At 34.4% G+C, this 16842-nt stretch overlaps 1 protein-coding gene across 3 annotated transcripts; it reads left to right on the top strand.

Moving 5' to 3' along the window:
- Positions 1 to 238: 238 nt before the first annotated feature.
- On the top strand, positions 239 to 16011 carry ATVPS33 (Sec1/munc18-like (SM) proteins superfamily). Of its 3 annotated transcripts, none has more exons than XM_088216751.1 (23): positions 239 to 883; positions 1746 to 1829; positions 1943 to 1982; positions 2258 to 2338; positions 2826 to 3020; positions 3132 to 3242; positions 3344 to 3409; positions 3483 to 3590; positions 3709 to 3753; positions 6319 to 6375; positions 7123 to 7217; positions 9008 to 9059; positions 9171 to 9227; positions 9765 to 9827; positions 9948 to 10054; positions 10728 to 10850; positions 10938 to 11019; positions 11129 to 11199; positions 12985 to 13065; positions 13692 to 13749; positions 13888 to 13949; positions 14525 to 14618; positions 15596 to 16011. In XM_088216751.1, the coding sequence occupies exons 2-23, from the start codon at positions 1777 to 1779 to the stop codon at positions 15683 to 15685; spliced, it is 1791 nt and encodes a 596-aa protein (XP_088072877.1). In that variant the 5' UTR covers positions 239 to 883; positions 1746 to 1776; the 3' UTR covers positions 15686 to 16011. The 3 variants fall into 3 exon arrangements, with proteins under 3 accessions (XP_088072877.1, XP_088072879.1, XP_088072878.1); XM_088216753.1 differs by having other exon boundaries at positions 239 to 905; XM_088216752.1 differs by lacking the exon at positions 239 to 883 and adding an exon at positions 903 to 1043.
- The last annotated feature ends 831 nt before the right edge of the window (positions 16012 to 16842 follow it).

The following is a 16842-nucleotide window of genomic DNA, read 5'->3' as shown; positions in this document are numbered from 1 at the left end:
TATTTTTGAATTTTTTTTAAAAAATATGATAAAAATTATCAAAGTTAATAATAAGTAAATAATTAAAAATTATAAAAAAATTATGAAAATAACAAAATTAATGAAAAATTAAATTTAGCAAAATATTTCTAAACTCACTTATTTTATTTTTCAAATAATTTAATTTTATTTCGACATTTAGTTTCACTTGAAGTTCAAACCCAAGAGATATGGTTATCTTTTGTACGCATATTTCATCCTTGCCCCATCACCATGAAATTGCATACGGCGTCGTTTAGGAAAGGAAACAAGAAACAGACAAAAAGCTGAAACAGAGCGTCGCACGCGAGGAAGAACACGCGTAAACGAAGCATGGAGATTCAGGAAGGGTCACCTTCTTGGGGAGTCGATTGTTCCGCAATAATGTGGTGAAGATTTCTTTCCCTGTCTAATAATGATTCGCCTGATGGAAAAGAGAGGAGGTGTATAAAGAACTGGAGAAGAAGGCAAGGTAGCAGCAGGTGAAACGTTCCAGAGCCACTCGATTATGGACCGGGTAGCCAAGGATGAGAGAATACGAGTACGGAGGCAAACCATAACAGATTCTTGAAATCGAGCTAGTGGAGCAGTGAAGAACTAGGAGCCGTTGAGATCAGGACAAGCAAAGGCGCCTAGACGGATAGGATAACAGCAACCTGGGAGGGACTTCAATTCTATCCTGAGTAAAAGGGAGGGAAACAGGGAGTGACAAGAAAAGGAAGGTTTTGGGAGTGAAATTTTTGGAATTTTTGTTGGGGAATCCAGAGATAGAAGTAGAGGTCATATGGAGACGTTTCTTCTTCCTTCCGATGAATCCGTGATTTGGGTTTAAGGAGAAGGGGTTCTGCGTCTTGAAGCTTGAGTGGTAAAGCCTCTGGACCTTTAAGGTTGATTCTGCAATGGATTCAGTAACTTCTTGAGAAAGAACAATTATCAGTTCATGATATTCTTTGAACCTTTGAATGAGCTTAGAATACCATTACTCGGCCACATTTTGTTTTGGTTTGGTTTCAGCAGCATTATAGGTGGAGATATGAACCTTTCAATGTTTGATTTCTGATCATCATGCAAACCATTTGATAAAATGTTTGGGAAACCCGACTAACATACCATGGATTGGAATAGTCTAATGGTTCAAATTCAATTAAAGTCTCAGACATTTCTGTTAATTTGATAGCTTGCATGGGTTGGTATAACTGATTTTGGCTTGATGTATGACTAATATGTGAGGGTCATATTGATATTTTTTTCTAAGAGAAGAGCCAGATTAGTATTTTCCATTTGTTAGCTCGATGATTATTTATTTATTTTCCTTTTATTGCTGATGGTATGTTACATAGGGTGTTTACTTTCCCATAAACTAGACTCTATTGATACGATAAAAATCTTTGGAGGAATGCTGGCCATGAACATGGTCAATTCGTTGTTTAGTTTGGTAAGCAAAACTGTTTATTTGTGTGGCCTGTGGTTTGCATAACCTTATGCTCCCAAATCATGGCCATTTCTCATGGGCAAACATTCTGAAAAAATGCAAAGCTAATACGTGGTCTGAATTCTGTAGTTTCTGTTTTACTTACTTGGTGGGGCTATGGTTTGCTGAAAAAAAGGAGTTTCTTGACAATTGTCCAAAAAGTATTGGTGTCATTCTCTAAGTAACTTTTACAAAGCCCAGTTAATGTACAAAGCTTACAAGCCTGTAAGTTTTTTCTTCTCTTCTGTGTATACAGAGAGTAGAGAGGCGGATTGAAGAATTCATCAATGGCGCAGATTCCAAACTTGGACAACTCGCCTCTCAATCTCAAATCCATTAGGTAAATAAATAATCAACTCAAATTTTCAGTTATAATTATGATGCAGCTCATAATTATCCTGAAACTGCATAGACTATATTTGTTGATCACTTGGTTTTGTTGATTGTTTCTAGGGAACAGGCACAAAGGGAGCTGATAAACCTTCTCAAGGACGTGAGTTTCATTTACCAGAAGAATTCATTTCATCAGTTTATTTTAGTTAATTTGGAAATTATGTTTAAACTAACATCGTTTTAGCTTCAAAGGAAATAGGGATGTTACTTGAAGTATGCAGAGTAATTTCAATATCCTAGTTTAGTAAACTTTAGGTTTTTTTGGTTTCCGAACATTGAAAAGGCAAAATAACTGCCAGTGTAGTTAGTTGTTTTTGCAAATGATTATAGTTTCTTGAATTCTTGTGCTCAATTTTATGTTTTGTTATCTGGCAGATTCGAGGAAAGAAGTGTATGATTATTGATCCAAAGCTGGGCGGTTCGCTTTCGTTGATTATTCAGACATCCCTGTTAAAGGCAATTCTTCTTTAACTATACATTTTTTACAAAGAAATTGATATGAATCAGCTGGGCTAAATTGGAAAACTAGTTCCTTCAATTTTACTAAATGGAGACTTATTTTGCCATTTAATTCTTTATTTATTTAGATGTAGGCTTTACTGTTCGGCTTGTCGATGAAGTCAGAATTCCAAAGAAATTCCTTTGCATCTGTATCTGGTTGCTTTCAAATAATAAAATTTCATGGAAATGCAAGCTTCAACTAGACAAGAAATATTTGTTTCTCTTTATAAACAAAGGAAGTAGAGGTATAAGAAATTATCTTCTGAAGTGGATGAAATTAGTGCAATGCTACTATTTAAACACAAATTTAGAAGCACCAGAGCCTTTAGTTTGTATGGTTATCTTTGCTTTTGGTGAAGTTAATTTATGGGGTTTGATACCAGGTCTTACCAAAAAGAAAAAAAGAATTCACATTTAGGAGATTTTCATTGACTCTATACAGGAGCATGGTGTTGAATTGCGGCACCTATCGGGAGACCCGATTCAGACTGAATGCAGCAAAGTGGTTTATCTTGTGCGGTCTCAGCTTAATTTTATGAAGTTCATATCTTCTCATATTCATAATGATGTATCAAAAGGGCTTCAAAGAGAGTACTTTATCTATTTTGTCCCTCGCCGTTCAGTTGCTTGTGAGAAGGTAAAAATTATTGGCCATTTAAAGCTCTTGCAGTTTAAAACAATGATAAAATGTTCTTCACATTGACATGTACATGCTAATGGAGATTAGTAAATCTTTTTAATTATTTAGATACTTGAGGAGGAAAAAGTTCATAATCTTGTGACCATTAAGGAATATCCTTTATACATGGTTCCGCTGGATGAGGATGTAATATCATTTGAGCTCCATCTTACTGACAAGGTACCGGAAGCAGAATTTATTTAAACATTTCTTTTGTTATTTTTTCCCAATTTTTGATGCAACAAGTGTTTTTCTATTAATATTTTATTTATTCATTCTAGGAATGCCTGGTTGATGGTGATACAAGCTCTCTTTGGCATGTTGCAAAGGCTATCCACAAACTTGAGGTTTTTTATCATATATTTTCAGCTATATAATGATGACTTATCCAACATTCTACTATAAATAACATGGTTGCAGTTTTCTTTTGGATTGATACCAAATGTGAGAGCTAAAGGCAAAGCATCAGTACGTGTTGCTGATATTCTTAGTCGCATGCAAGTGGAGGAACCTGTCAATTCATCTGATGTAATTATTCACCACTGAAATTGCATATTTGTGTGGATCAACCTCCTTACGTACTATTTACATTCTTTTTCTGTAATATATTTAGTTTTTATTGGTTTTACTTTTTTTAAAATTTCAGATGGGCATATCAGAAATAAATACACTTATCCTTCTTGATAGGGAGGTAAAGTTTTTTCTTCAACCCAAAATTCTGAAGTTTCTTTTTGAAATAAAAGAGAGAAATATTATTCACAAAGGTACCAGAGGGGTACCACCTGTATACAAAATAGTTACATATCTATTAAGTGGTACATAATTAATCCAGTGTCTTCCCAATCATGCACATCATGGTCTAATAAGATAGATCCAAAAGTATGAAATCATTTATCTCTAATGTTTACAATATTAGTTTCAATACCCTCAAACGCCATCGCATTTCTTTCCTTCCACACAACCCAAAAAATGGTAAGTGGTATAAGGAATAGATACCTATTTGTTTTACAATATCCCGCCCAAGCCCAAAGTTCTCCACTTACATTACCAGCTCTAACCCAAAACAAACCCAGCAGCCCAAAAACCATTGCCCAAATGCTGTTAATTACCGGACAGCCCAACAATAAATGGTAACAAGATTCCTCATCAGCTTTACAAAAGTAGCAACTATTCACCATAATGTTTCCTTTCATTTTTAACATGTCAATAGTCAAAATGCTATCTCTCGCCGCCTCCCAAGTAAAAAACGCCACTCTAGGGGACGCCTTAGCTTTCCAAATTAGCTTGAAAGGTGCAGTCATGTTCTGATCACCAACTCTTTTGCACAACAAAATTCTTAAGTTTTGTTAAGAGTTGACTCTCTAGGAATTTAATGTTGAAGGGGTGTGATTTTAATTTCTGAAATTTACTGAAAGTTGATACTAAGTGCTGAAGATTGGTCTAATAGTAGGGTGATTAGAAGATATAGCAGTATAATTCATATAATCTTGGTCAATTTACATTTGTTTTTTCAATAGAAAAAGAAACATATTCGAGAAGGAAAGAGGAAGTAGAACCTGAGGAGGACAACCTGTCCTCCAAAAAGAGGGAAAAGGATAGAATGTACAAGAAATATAAAAAACCTAATAATCACTGCAAAATGACAATCTAATGCCCCTGAAGCGTAGAAAGAGGAAACCCCCTAAAAAACTTTGCTCTTCAGTCCAAGGAGAAGCGAAGCACAGAATCCCATCTCAAATATATATATCACCACAGGTTTGCTGATTTAAAAAATTCTAGCATTTCTCTCAAATTGGAGGACAGAAAGACCTTCAAAATTGGCGACATTCCAAAGTGTGGAATGCTCTTTACTCCCCTAAATCACATAGAGATGTAGAATTGAAAATCTCCAAGTCTTGGGGGCACACCCAAATCAGTCTGAAGGACAAAGTCCTGCTCCAAGCCTTTCAAGATACCTCGTAATGCAGAAACAAGTGATTGTTGCATTCCAGACTGTGAAATCACATGAAGCATACATAAGGGGAAAGAAGAATTTGGGGTATGTGATGGTGAAGTAATTCATTAGATTGATACCATGAAGTAAGTCTTATTTTAAAAAGAAAAAGATACCATGAAGTAAGTAATTAGGTTGCGCTTATTAGGCATCTCTGTCCAAAAGCTCCCACCTTAAATGGAACTTTTACTTTCAGAAATGAGGAGGGATTAGTAACATTACACTATGTTTGGATTGAAGGAAGTAGAGGAAAAGAAAGGAGATAATAGGATGATCACCCTCCTTTTTCTTCTTTGGATAAAAAATAATAATTAGTAAAGAAATGGAAGGCATGGTTCATCCCTCTTTTTCCATTAAAGTTATAGTTTTTTCATTCCTCCAAACTGGGTAAAGAAGAGGGGAAAGTGAAGGACTTAAAAATTTTGAAGAGAAAATTTTACTATATCTTTACTACCCAACTTGCTATTTTATAATTAAGAGTATGCTTTTTATTTAAAAATAATAATTAAGAGTATGCTTTTTATTTAAAAAAAATAATTAAGAGTATGCTTGACTATTTCCTTATAACCAATCTTTTCATTTCCTTTATTAAGCTAAACCAAATAAAATATTATAACAATTCTTTCATTTCCTTCACTTTTTTCAATTTTTAGTTATCCAAATAAGTGAAGCAAGTTTCCTTTCCCTTCCTCTAAAAACTGCTGTTTTCTTTTCCTTTCTTTCTTATTCATTACTTTACTAATTATACAAAGATGATGTTACTGTTTCTGTGCCATGGGTGAGGTGCTCAAAGAAAGAACCAACTAGCCAAATATTAATCAGGTTACCAAGTCAAATATTTTCCCATCATGGGGATTTCTGACAATGGAAAGGTTCTAGGATGTGTGATTATCAGGAAAGGACAAAATGGAATCAACAGGAGAATTATGTCTAATGGAAACTCTTTAAGGGCATGGGAAAAGAGATGCGAGTGGTGCACTCCTTCCAACAGGTCTTCCTAAAAAAGAAAGTGAGATCGATCCCCACCCTAGCTTGCACAAGTGGGAAAATTAAACAAATACCGCTGTAATTGCTTTCCAGAGACTTTTGTGGAGGATGGAAGAACCTGTTTCAGAGTCCCAATCATTGTGGTGTGGCCTGAACTTATTTCTCACCATCTGTGCCACAAAGATCTAGTTCATTGTGCATGCATGCATGTGAGCAAGCCAACAGATATTATAGTTATAGTTGTTCCCATCTAAAAATACAATGATTTGGCTGCAGGTTGACATGGTCACTCCTATGTGCTCTCAGTTAACATATGAAGGGCTGCTCGACGAGGTAAGTAAATGAAAAAGCAGGACAATTATCTATATTAATTCATATGACTAATGGCTGGAAGGTATCAAATGGGAGTGGATATGCTGGCTGCAAGGAACATATAAGTAGCAAATTTTATTCATACTGTATTGCCTGTTATTTTATTGCTTAGCTTGCGGCAGTGTAAGATTAATCCTGTGTCTCCCTATCCTCAACACCCTGCTCCCCCACCCACCAAATAAAAGAGGATTAGTGATACAGATATGTAAATTGATTTAATTTTTTGTTGGTTAGAGAAAAAAGTGTAAAACATATGCATTTGGTCGGGCCCTTATTTCATGTTTGTCCGTTAATTGCTTAGTGAATTAGGCTATTTTTGCTATTTTGTAACTCTGCCCTGCCTTTCCCTACTCTACCATATAAAAAAGGGAAGAGAATAATGATTCTAAGGTGCATATAAAAAATTCTGACATATATATATGTATGCATTGTATATATAATGCTCATGTTTGCTTGTTTGTTATCAACACTCCTTGAATAGTGAGGAAGCTGAACATCTAGTGGTATGAGCATTGCATACTTTGGGTTCCATGCATTGAGGAGTTGTAGATGTAAAAATTGATCATAATCATGCATCTTAGGAACCAAAATGAACCAATAGTATGATACCAAAGACCTAAACTAAACTGACATGTTTCTTTTGCTTGGTAAATTGTTTCTTGTTGAGCGGATTTTTGTAGTAAGCTGGCTCTAATAGACTAAATGCAGTTTTTGCATATCAACAATGGTGCTGTGGAGCTTGATGCATCTATCATGGGTGTTCAACAAGAGGGAAAAAAGACGAAAGTTCCACTTAATTCAAGGTAAGTTTATTTCTGATAACAAGTTATGATGCAAGGGTGTTTCTTTCTCTAGTAGTTTCACCCCATTGAATCAACTCTACAAAATTTTTCAATTGGATCTCTTTTTTGACTCTTTGTAAGATTTTTGTCTTGTATAGCAATTTGGCCATTCTTTTAGATTTTAGATGCAGATGGGAAAGTTTATGTAAAAAGAAAAAAATTGTAAAGTTTATTCCTTCAATTATTTTTTCAGTTTTATGGAATGAAATAAATAGTAGGGTTTTTGAGGGTATTGAGGGTGAGATACGTAAGATCAGAGATAAATGATTTTATTGTTTTGCCTCATTGATGTTGGGTCGTGACATTTATAGGTTGTAGAATTTTGGAAATGTCAATGATATGCTAACAGAATAATTTTTTTGTAAATGGATAGTACCCCCTTAGTATCTTGTGAATTTTATCTCAAAAAAAATTAGGGAGGGTTAGGCTTGAGATCTTTGGTGGAGGTGAATATAGCTCTACATGGGAAATAGCTTTGAAGATTCATGAATAAAAATAATATTATCTGATGGAAGATGAAAGAGGCGAAGTTTTGGATCATGGATAGAAGGTAGTATATCAGGCTCGCGTCTAGGCCCCGTGGAAAAGGGATGTAGAAAAGAGAATATGCATGTACAGGAATAAATTCCAGGATTTTATCTGCTGGAGGGTTGACACTGGAGACATGATTAATTTCTGGTGTGATGCTTGGTTAAAGGGGCCCTACTCAGAGAAAAATTTCCACAGATCTATGATATTGGGCAATACAAGAGTATTTCAATTTATGAATCTTATAGTGGCGTTGGAGGGAAATGGAGTGGAATTTGGAAGTTATGATAAACCTCAATGATTGAGAAGTTAAAGATTATGAGACTCTCCTCAATACTCTTATTATAGCCACTAGCAATGGAAGTCAACCAGTTTAGATACTAAATGCTAGAGGATCAATTTTGGTCAGGTCTTTTTATAAACATTTTAGTTAAGAGAGATGCCATGGGCACCAGTTTTCCCTGTCGTCAAATTTGAAAGGTTAATACTTTGCCTAAAGTTGCTTCCTTTGCATGAGAGGCAGGTTAATGGTGTATTCTTATTCTTGACAAGCTGATTAGGCGAGGAAGAATATTGGTGAACGAGTGTTTTCTTTGTGCAAAAGGGAAGCGCAGTCGTGTAATCATATCCATCTTTGGTGTTTGTTTGTTTCTAATGAGAGAAGAAATTTGGATGTGAAGGATATTAGTGGAGTGACGAAACATTTTAGTCCCATTCCCCTTGCTACTGTTTGAATGGTGTGGAAAGAGAGAAACAAGAGTGTTTGAGGGGGTGGAAGATATCTTTGATAGGGTTAAAGTTAGATGGTTTCAGATTGTGAATTTTTTTGATTATGGGTCATCATCTTTATACACTGGAGGATTTTAGAGATCTTATTTGACATATTGATCGATATATAAATACTTTTGTTCATGAGTTTGCACCCTCTTAGTGCTTGTGAATGAATCTTACCATACTATTTTTATTTTTAAAAGAATGCAATAAAACTTTGAGCTGAGATGTGAGTATAATTTGCATTGCAGAAAAGAAAGAAATAATAGGAGGATTTTCAATGCTTATTTTTGTCAAAGGAATTCATTTTGGTTGTTGTCAATGAATAGATTACATTGTCTCACTAAACTAATCATGCTTTCAACTGGCTGTCCTATGTTTCCTCGCCTGCCTGACTCTGTTTCTACTCGCATTTCATTTTAGCTTACTCTTTTAAATGGCTTATCTTTTAGTGACAAGCTGTTCAAGGAGATAAGGGATCTGAACTTTGAAGTTGTTGGCCAGGTTAACCTATTTTACCTGCTTTTTTCCCAGTTCCTTCTTTTATAACCTCTTTAATGAGTCAAGATCTCTATCCTTTTGGATTCTATTCCCTTAGTTGGCGTATGGTTGCAGGTTCTACGCCAAAAGGCAACATCGATGAAGCAGGACTACACAGAGATGACTACTACTGTAAGTGCACAGCCTAACCGCTGCATGTCTATCATTTTTTATCTGCTTAACTCATCATTTTCACAAACTTTAGCATCCCCACTATGGATTGAACAGTGACGTGTCTTCGTTCTTTTCCCTTGAATGGAATTCAAGTCTATTTGTAGAAGATTGTTATAGCTAAAGTTTCTGCAAATGGTTTTGGATGGTTGTAAGCAAAATTATGCTATTACTGAGATAGGGTATTGGATTTTGAGTACACTAATGTACAGTCATTTGGTTGCTGCAGTGTTTTCCATTTGGAACATTTTAGCGATTCTATATCACATACAGCATGTCTGGTTCCTACACTTTTTCGTTGGACTACATAACTATGGAATCAAGCTTATAATGTAGTGATGGTTACAGCTAAACATGATTACAACATTTCAACACTAATCGATTATTTTGAGACGCATTTACAAAGTTAAATTACATTGCAATACATTACGGGATTATTAAATCCAACCAAACATGTTGTTAGTTCATTTATAATGGAGTGTTGTTTGATGCATGCAGAACCAGACTGTTTCTGAGCTGAAGGACTTCGTTAAAAAGCTCAATTCGTTGCCAGAAATTTCTGTAATTCTCTTTTTCTCAGTCTCTCTCTCTCAAAATTGAAAAAGTGGACTCAGTGAATAAGATTTTAATTTGTCTGTTCTATCAAAAAAGACTTTAATTTGTTGGTGATCATTTCTGTAGAGGCACATAAATCTTGCTCAACATTTATCAACATTCACATCAAAGCAGTCGTTTCTTGCGCAACTTGACATGGAACACACAATTGTTGAGGCTCAGAGTTATGACATGTAAGCTAAATTCATTCTTCACCATTTCTCATGAGGTTATGTTGGGATTTAGGGAGCATTGTTTCACTGAAAGCCACATGTCAACTGTTTGGTAGAAAAAGAAGTGTTACTCTCTATCACAAAAAAAAAGGAAAAGTTTTACTGTTAGCAAGGCCCCAAGGGCGTGCAGTTGTTAATAGATTTATATTTTTTATTTTTTTTAAAAAGGCACCAAGGGCGTGCAGAGGTCATGTTGCTGGTAGTACTTGCACATAGAATTGTATTTTATATGCTAATGACCAGAATTGTATTTTATATGCTAATGACCTTATGTTTTGTTACTAATTTAGTCTTGTAAGTTGAAAATGAATATATATATTTCTTAGATAGGAAAAGAAATATTATTAGTAAAAGGAGTTGAAAGTGAAAACTGAGATTGTGTCTAATTTAGCTACACTAATCCTTTTTATACTTAACTCAACTTACTGTTTTTTGGCCTTTAAACACCTGTTGTTTTATGTTCTCTACTCATTTATTTATTTGTGTAGTGGGAAGGAGAAGTTCGACTATAATTTATATTGACTCACCGAAGTTTCATGCTTTCTCTGTCTCCTTACCGAAAGAATAACTGATGTGGTCGCCTTGCCACTAAGATTCTATTATTAAACCTTGCAACTATAATTTGTGAATGCAGATGCTTTGAGTACATTGAAGAAATGATCCATAAACAGGAGCCTTTTACAAACATTCTACGTCTTTTAATCCTATTTTCTGTTACAAACTCAGGGTTACCAAAGAAACACTTTGACTATTTAAGGCAAGTTTTGCTTGCATAACTTCAATTTGAATTCTTTTGGTTATGCACATCTCTGATTATAATTCACTTATTGTATTCATGGTATAGGAGGGAGCTTCTCCACAGTTATGGATTTGAGCACGTTGTTACATTGAACAATTTAGAAAAGGCTGGATTGTTTAGAAAACAGGTACAAATGTTCTCTTGTCCTTAATGGTTTTAGATTATTACATGCTCAGGTACTCAGGTCAAGACTTCATCTTATTAGTGAATTTGTTATGTTGTTCTTCTCCTTGCAGGAAACAAAAAGCACGTGGCTGACAATTAATCGTGCTTTGCAACTTGTAGTTGAAGATACCGACACTGCTAAGTATTTCTTCTCATCCATGCGATTCGCTTCTGATATTACAAATTTTCATTGATGTTTGTTACTGGGATCTGGTTGGAGTATGTCTCTTTTTAGCTGGGAGCTCTGGATTTGTGATTAATGTGATATGTGGCTTGACTTATACATGTTGCTTGCATTAAGAGTGATTTAGAGGAGACTGTTATAATATATTTTGATGATTAGCGCACATTTTCCATATGAATAATTGACGAGACCGTGATTTGCTCATAAGAAATTAGCAAAAAGCATGTGGGTTTTCTAGTTGCTATATATCTGATCCCGTCAAAACAGTTGATTTGGTGTGACCTCTTGTTCTCACTTTGCTTTTGCGCTGCAAATTAATTGTTTTGGATTCCTAATTTCTTGAAAATCTTTAAAATGCAGAATCTGTGTCTTCCTGTTTATGGGTATAGGAGACTTCTGTATTGTAATACCTTAACTGCTTTATATTTTGCTCAATTTATGAAGTTCTTTAATTGCATGCGGACTTTTTTGGCAACAAATTTGGTCAGCAGTGTCATCTGTGATGGAAGAAAGTACTATATTAGGACTAAACACTGTCTTCTTTCTGAAACTAAGAACGATTAGATTCTATTTAATGTGTTTGGTGACTGGTCATGGTGGATTTCAACATTTTCTCCTTTTTTCTCTACCGAGACAATATGTGCTGGTTCTCAAAAGTTGAATCTAGTTGTGAACTAGATATGACGGGCCTAGAATTGGTAATGGATGGTTCTTCAATCAAACTCTTACGGACAATGTTGTGGAGCTTTAATAATGAAGTCACAAGCTTTCCTATAAACAAAATGAAATTCACAAGCTTTCTTATAAACAAAATGAAAGTCACAGGCTTGGAAGAAGGGTTTTGCTGGTTAAATATTGGGAAGGTCATGGAAGTTAGATGGTTAAGTTAAAGCTTCTGAGATGGTGTATCTTTGGGTGTGTATACAAGTGGGTGGACTAGTGTGAGAGGAACTTTCACTTTAACATGGTGATTGAGGAAAGAAGGTTTTCTTTGACATTGTGCTCTGGGGTGTTTCTAATGGATTTTGCCAAATTTTTGTGCCATAACAGAAGTTACATTTTAATGGTTGGTGACTCTCAATTGTTAAGCTGTAATCTGAAGTATTGAAGATCATTTATGGTTCTTTGTGGGTGCAGATTGTTTTTCTCACACCAAGGTGTCTGTTAAGCAACTATTCCTTCAAGGTCTTTTTGGTTAAAAGGGGTAAAATCACTTTGCATCTGTGCATGGTGTAAACATAGTGAGAAAATAGTAATATCTGTTGAATCATTGTCCTGTTGCTTGGAGTACTTTTGGAAGATCCCTTGGTCAGGATTCCAATGGATTGCCCAGGAGGAACAGATACATTGTTAACTTGGAAATTTGGAGGGGATGAACCAGAGACGGCTGTAAAAGGAATGAACAAGTATTCATCTTGTCTGGATAGCGTGGAAGGATTTGGAAGATGCTGATCTCTTTCAGGATCATCATTTGCATTTTCTTTTTTTTCTTCTTAAGTTAGCTAGGTTAGGCTGACTTCTTCATCCTAAGTTCTCTTTGTTTCATTGTTCTTTATTCCATGGGATCTCTCGTGCATTTCTTGTTTATAAGGGCTGCAAGTTCTCTCTTCATTTTTCCTTGCATTATAATGAACCATATATCTTCTTCAAGCAGACTTGTGTACATAATTTATTCAATTTGTGTTTTTGAAACTACAGTCTTCTCTCTACTTATCTTTTGGAGGAATTTTTCTTATGAAACAGCCCCAGTGATATTGCTTATGTCTTTTCTGGATATGCACCTCTGAGTATTCGCCTTGTCCAGCAAGCTGTTCGATCTGGATGGTGAGGTTAATTCTATACTGGCTAATATCTATAACAGTGTTTTCCCATGAACCAGTCCAGCTAGATAACTTTCTGTAATGCTTGTAATCTGACAATAGTTCTTGTTTACTAGTGGTCAAAAATAACTTTGCTCCTTTCCCCTTATGAAAAATAAGGAGAACATCTTTCCGACAAAAAAAGAGGAACTTACTGCAAAGCCTTAAAACTTGTGGCACCCTTTACCTGTTAACAGTGGAATGAGGGGGATGTTGGAGTTCAATCTCCACAGAGAAATTGTAGAGGCTGGGAATGGATAATATATAATCAAATCTTTATTCATAGAAAAAATCCTAATCAATTACTATTGTCTTAAATACATGGAACTTATGAAAACTGAGTGTGGGGTTGGCTTACGTCTATAATGGGGATGGGCTTATAAGTTTGGGTATTAGGCTGTTATACTAATGCCATTTGATACATTATAGCATTTTATATTTTAGGAGAAATAACATTGCAGGATTCTAGATTTCAGGTATAAGTTCATTTTCCTTGCTAATATTAAAGCTTCATCTGCATTTCTCTGTATCTAAAATGTAGATTCTAGTGGATGACATTTCATCCTTAAAAAGTTCTGTTTGACCTTTCAGGCGCCCTATGGAAGAAATATTGAAGTTGTTGCCAGGACCACACATGGAGACAAGAAGAGTCCGTTTTACTTCCATCGACTATTTAGTTTATTGTTACATTTCTTTTATATATCATTTATCTTTTTCTCTTTGTGTCTATTAGCATCTATAAATATTTTTATTTCCTAATAATTAATAGGTTTAACAATTTTTACAGGGTGGGGTCTCAAGCAGTCAATTGTTTGATTCGTCACAGGGGTCCTCGGCCACCATAGACAAGTAATTTAATTTCTCTCAGAGTATTTTTGTTGGCAAGACTTTATTATCCTTTTCAAACAATCAATTATAGATGCAAACATCTGACTTGCAGATGATAAAAAGCAATTTTCAGCATAATCTTTCTGTTTATTTGAAAAATAAAAAGGGATTTCCCCCCGCTTAATGGATAACCATTTGTTACCAATGGGGGATTTTTTCTCCAAAATTTAGGTGATTGGATTTGCACCAATGGAAACCATAAGTTTGATACACAATAGAAGGATATGATAGATCGATCCTTTTTAGTTTTTTAGATAGTGAATGGAATTCCTCCTTTCTATTTTATTCACTGGTACTGATCATTGATACTGACAAAAGAGTTTTCTTTCTTTTGTCTCAGCCATGATCTAATCTGAACGTGTGCAGAGTCTAGATTAGCATTAATGTTGTGTGTCTGACTTGTTCTTTAGTCTATAATATTTCTTAAAGAAGTATTTGAATTTCTGTTTCTTTTTTTGATGAATTTTTTTCTTCGAACATGCATTTCATGGCTTCATGTAGGTTCTTCTAGTGTTAACACTTTTCACATATTTCAGGGTAGCTGATGGAAGGAGGTCCCTGGTACTTGTTGTCTTTATTGGAGGTGTAACATATGCTGAAATTTCTGCACTACGTTTTCTCAGTGCGCAGGTATGTCAATTTCTTGTCCATGCATGTATGATTTATTTTGAGCATTACAAACTGGTTAAGATCATTGTTCGTATTATTGCAGTAGATTAAAATTTTCTTCCCTAAACTGACAATGGTAAGGTAACTCTAGATAAATGTAGAGTATTTTTCGGTTCCTGTCAACTCAGTCTGGTTCTCCTCTGCAGTTTGTCCCCTTTGTCTCTTTTTTATGGAGCCTTACAGACATAGATATTCACAAGTGAAGGATTTATATTCAGGAAGTGGAAGGAAACAATAGATGTTGATATGTGCTTGGGTATAAGGAATGAGATTTGTGTCGGTGCTTGAAAAGAGTCCATGTTTTCACTTTGTTTAAAAGTAAGATGACAAGGAAAATGCACTTGGTTGTAAAAAATAAATAGTTTTAACTTTAGAAAACGATACGAAGCAACTGGAAATTTGAAACAAAGTAGAGCTGTTTATTCTTTTCATTTTCAGAAAACTGTTTTCTTTAAACAATAAAAACAATGTGTTTTTCTCAAGCATATTTTCTAAAATTTAAAAGTAGAAATTTAAATAGCTTCTTTTTGAGACAAGATGCATAGCTTTTCTCAGGGTTTGTCTTTGTCTATTACACAAAGGAAATAAGAGACAGACTTACATTAAAATTTTACCTCCTTTTCCTATTTTCTAAAAATTAAAAATTAACCTTAACTGTTTCCCTGTACCAAAGGCAGCTAAACTTTTCATGCATTTGATGGTTTGAAGCTTGAGCAAAAGTGAGGCTTTTCTTGTGGAATAAGTCCTTGATTTTAGGGAAGGTTTCTCTTGTAAATAAGTAATTGTTTCGTATCGCCACTTCTATCTTCTTTTGGCATTTGAAGGATGATTTTATAGTTAGATTGTCAATCAGTTACTTGACACCTTAGTTTCTCCCTCCAGTAAGTTGTCCCTCCTTGTTCTTTGATTTGCTGCAACATTGTTTATGATGCAAGCAGGAAGGGATGGCATATGATCTGATTGTTGGAACAACAAATATTGTCAATGGCCGTACGCTAACTGAGGTGTTCTTGGAAAAATTAGGTTGAGCAAATTTTTAAGTCTCTTCCATTTGGAGGCCTTTGGAAGACTTTGTGTGTTTGGAGAAAAAGATCTCTGTGATGTTGAATTATTTATTGTTTTCTTCAGTGAAAAGCAGCATCCTATCTAGCAGGTTCGAGTCGAATATATGTGTATAAAGAAATATATCTAGAAGCTTGAGTCGTCGAAAGGGTGACAACGAATTGAGCCTGTGTTGTATAATTTGTTATCTGAGTTCTACTTGTTTAAGATTCAGTTTGAGCTTGACTTGAAATCTGATTTGTGAAGTTATTGACTTCTTCAAAGGAATAAGATTTGAATTTAATTTGAAAAAGAGGTTTTTATTAGGCTTGAATGAGTTTGTAATAGAGATAATTAAGTTCAATCTAAGATTTTCAAGTTTAAGTAAATAATGAACAAAATCTAACTATTCAACATTTGGTTAGTGGATTTTAAATATATATATATATATATATATATATTTATTACAGTATGACCTCATTTTGACTAAATTACAACAAAAGTCTTTTATTTTTGTTTTATTCAAATTAGCCCCTAAAAGTTTTTTTTTGTTTTTGTTGTATTCAAATTCTATTCAACTCAGTCGTTATCATAGACATCGATTGAATTATAATTGGAAGTTATGTTATTTAAACGAAACCTATACTTTCTCAAAATCTATTCAAATTAATCCTCATAACAAATATTTGTTGAATCACTATTAGAATTTCTGTCTCTATAGCGTTTCCAATTTTTGTATTTTTAAAGTCTCATTTTCTTTCTTTACTTGAATGAAAGCTTAAAGTTTATTCATCTTCGTTATTTTTTTTCTTTTAAAATGATTATGCATTAATATTTTTTTTTGATTCAAATTAAAAGTATTTTTTTATATTATATTTTTAATTATTAACGAGTGATTAAAATTCAGATACTAGTAAAGATTCAAACAAACAAGAGTAATTCTTTTTTTCTCCATTCTCTTCTCTTATGATGATGTGAAAGTTAAGAGTAATCTTATTCAAAATGCATATCTACTTTAGCCAGACACCACCTTTTAGATAAGCTTAAATGATTTCGGATTTTGTAACTCATTTTAGGCTACCATTATCATCCATTATGTCTCTACCAAAGATCTCACTAAGTTATTGGTTCAATACATCTACCT

The sequence above is a fragment of the Carica papaya genome, chromosome 3, assembly GCF_054855325.1.
Source record: "Carica papaya isolate Zhongbai chromosome 3, ASM5485532v1, whole genome shotgun sequence".
Taxonomy (NCBI): Eukaryota; Viridiplantae; Streptophyta; class Magnoliopsida; order Brassicales; family Caricaceae; genus Carica; species Carica papaya.
Note: the sequence above shows the minus strand (reverse complement) of the source record. Positions and strands in the feature narration are given on the sequence as shown.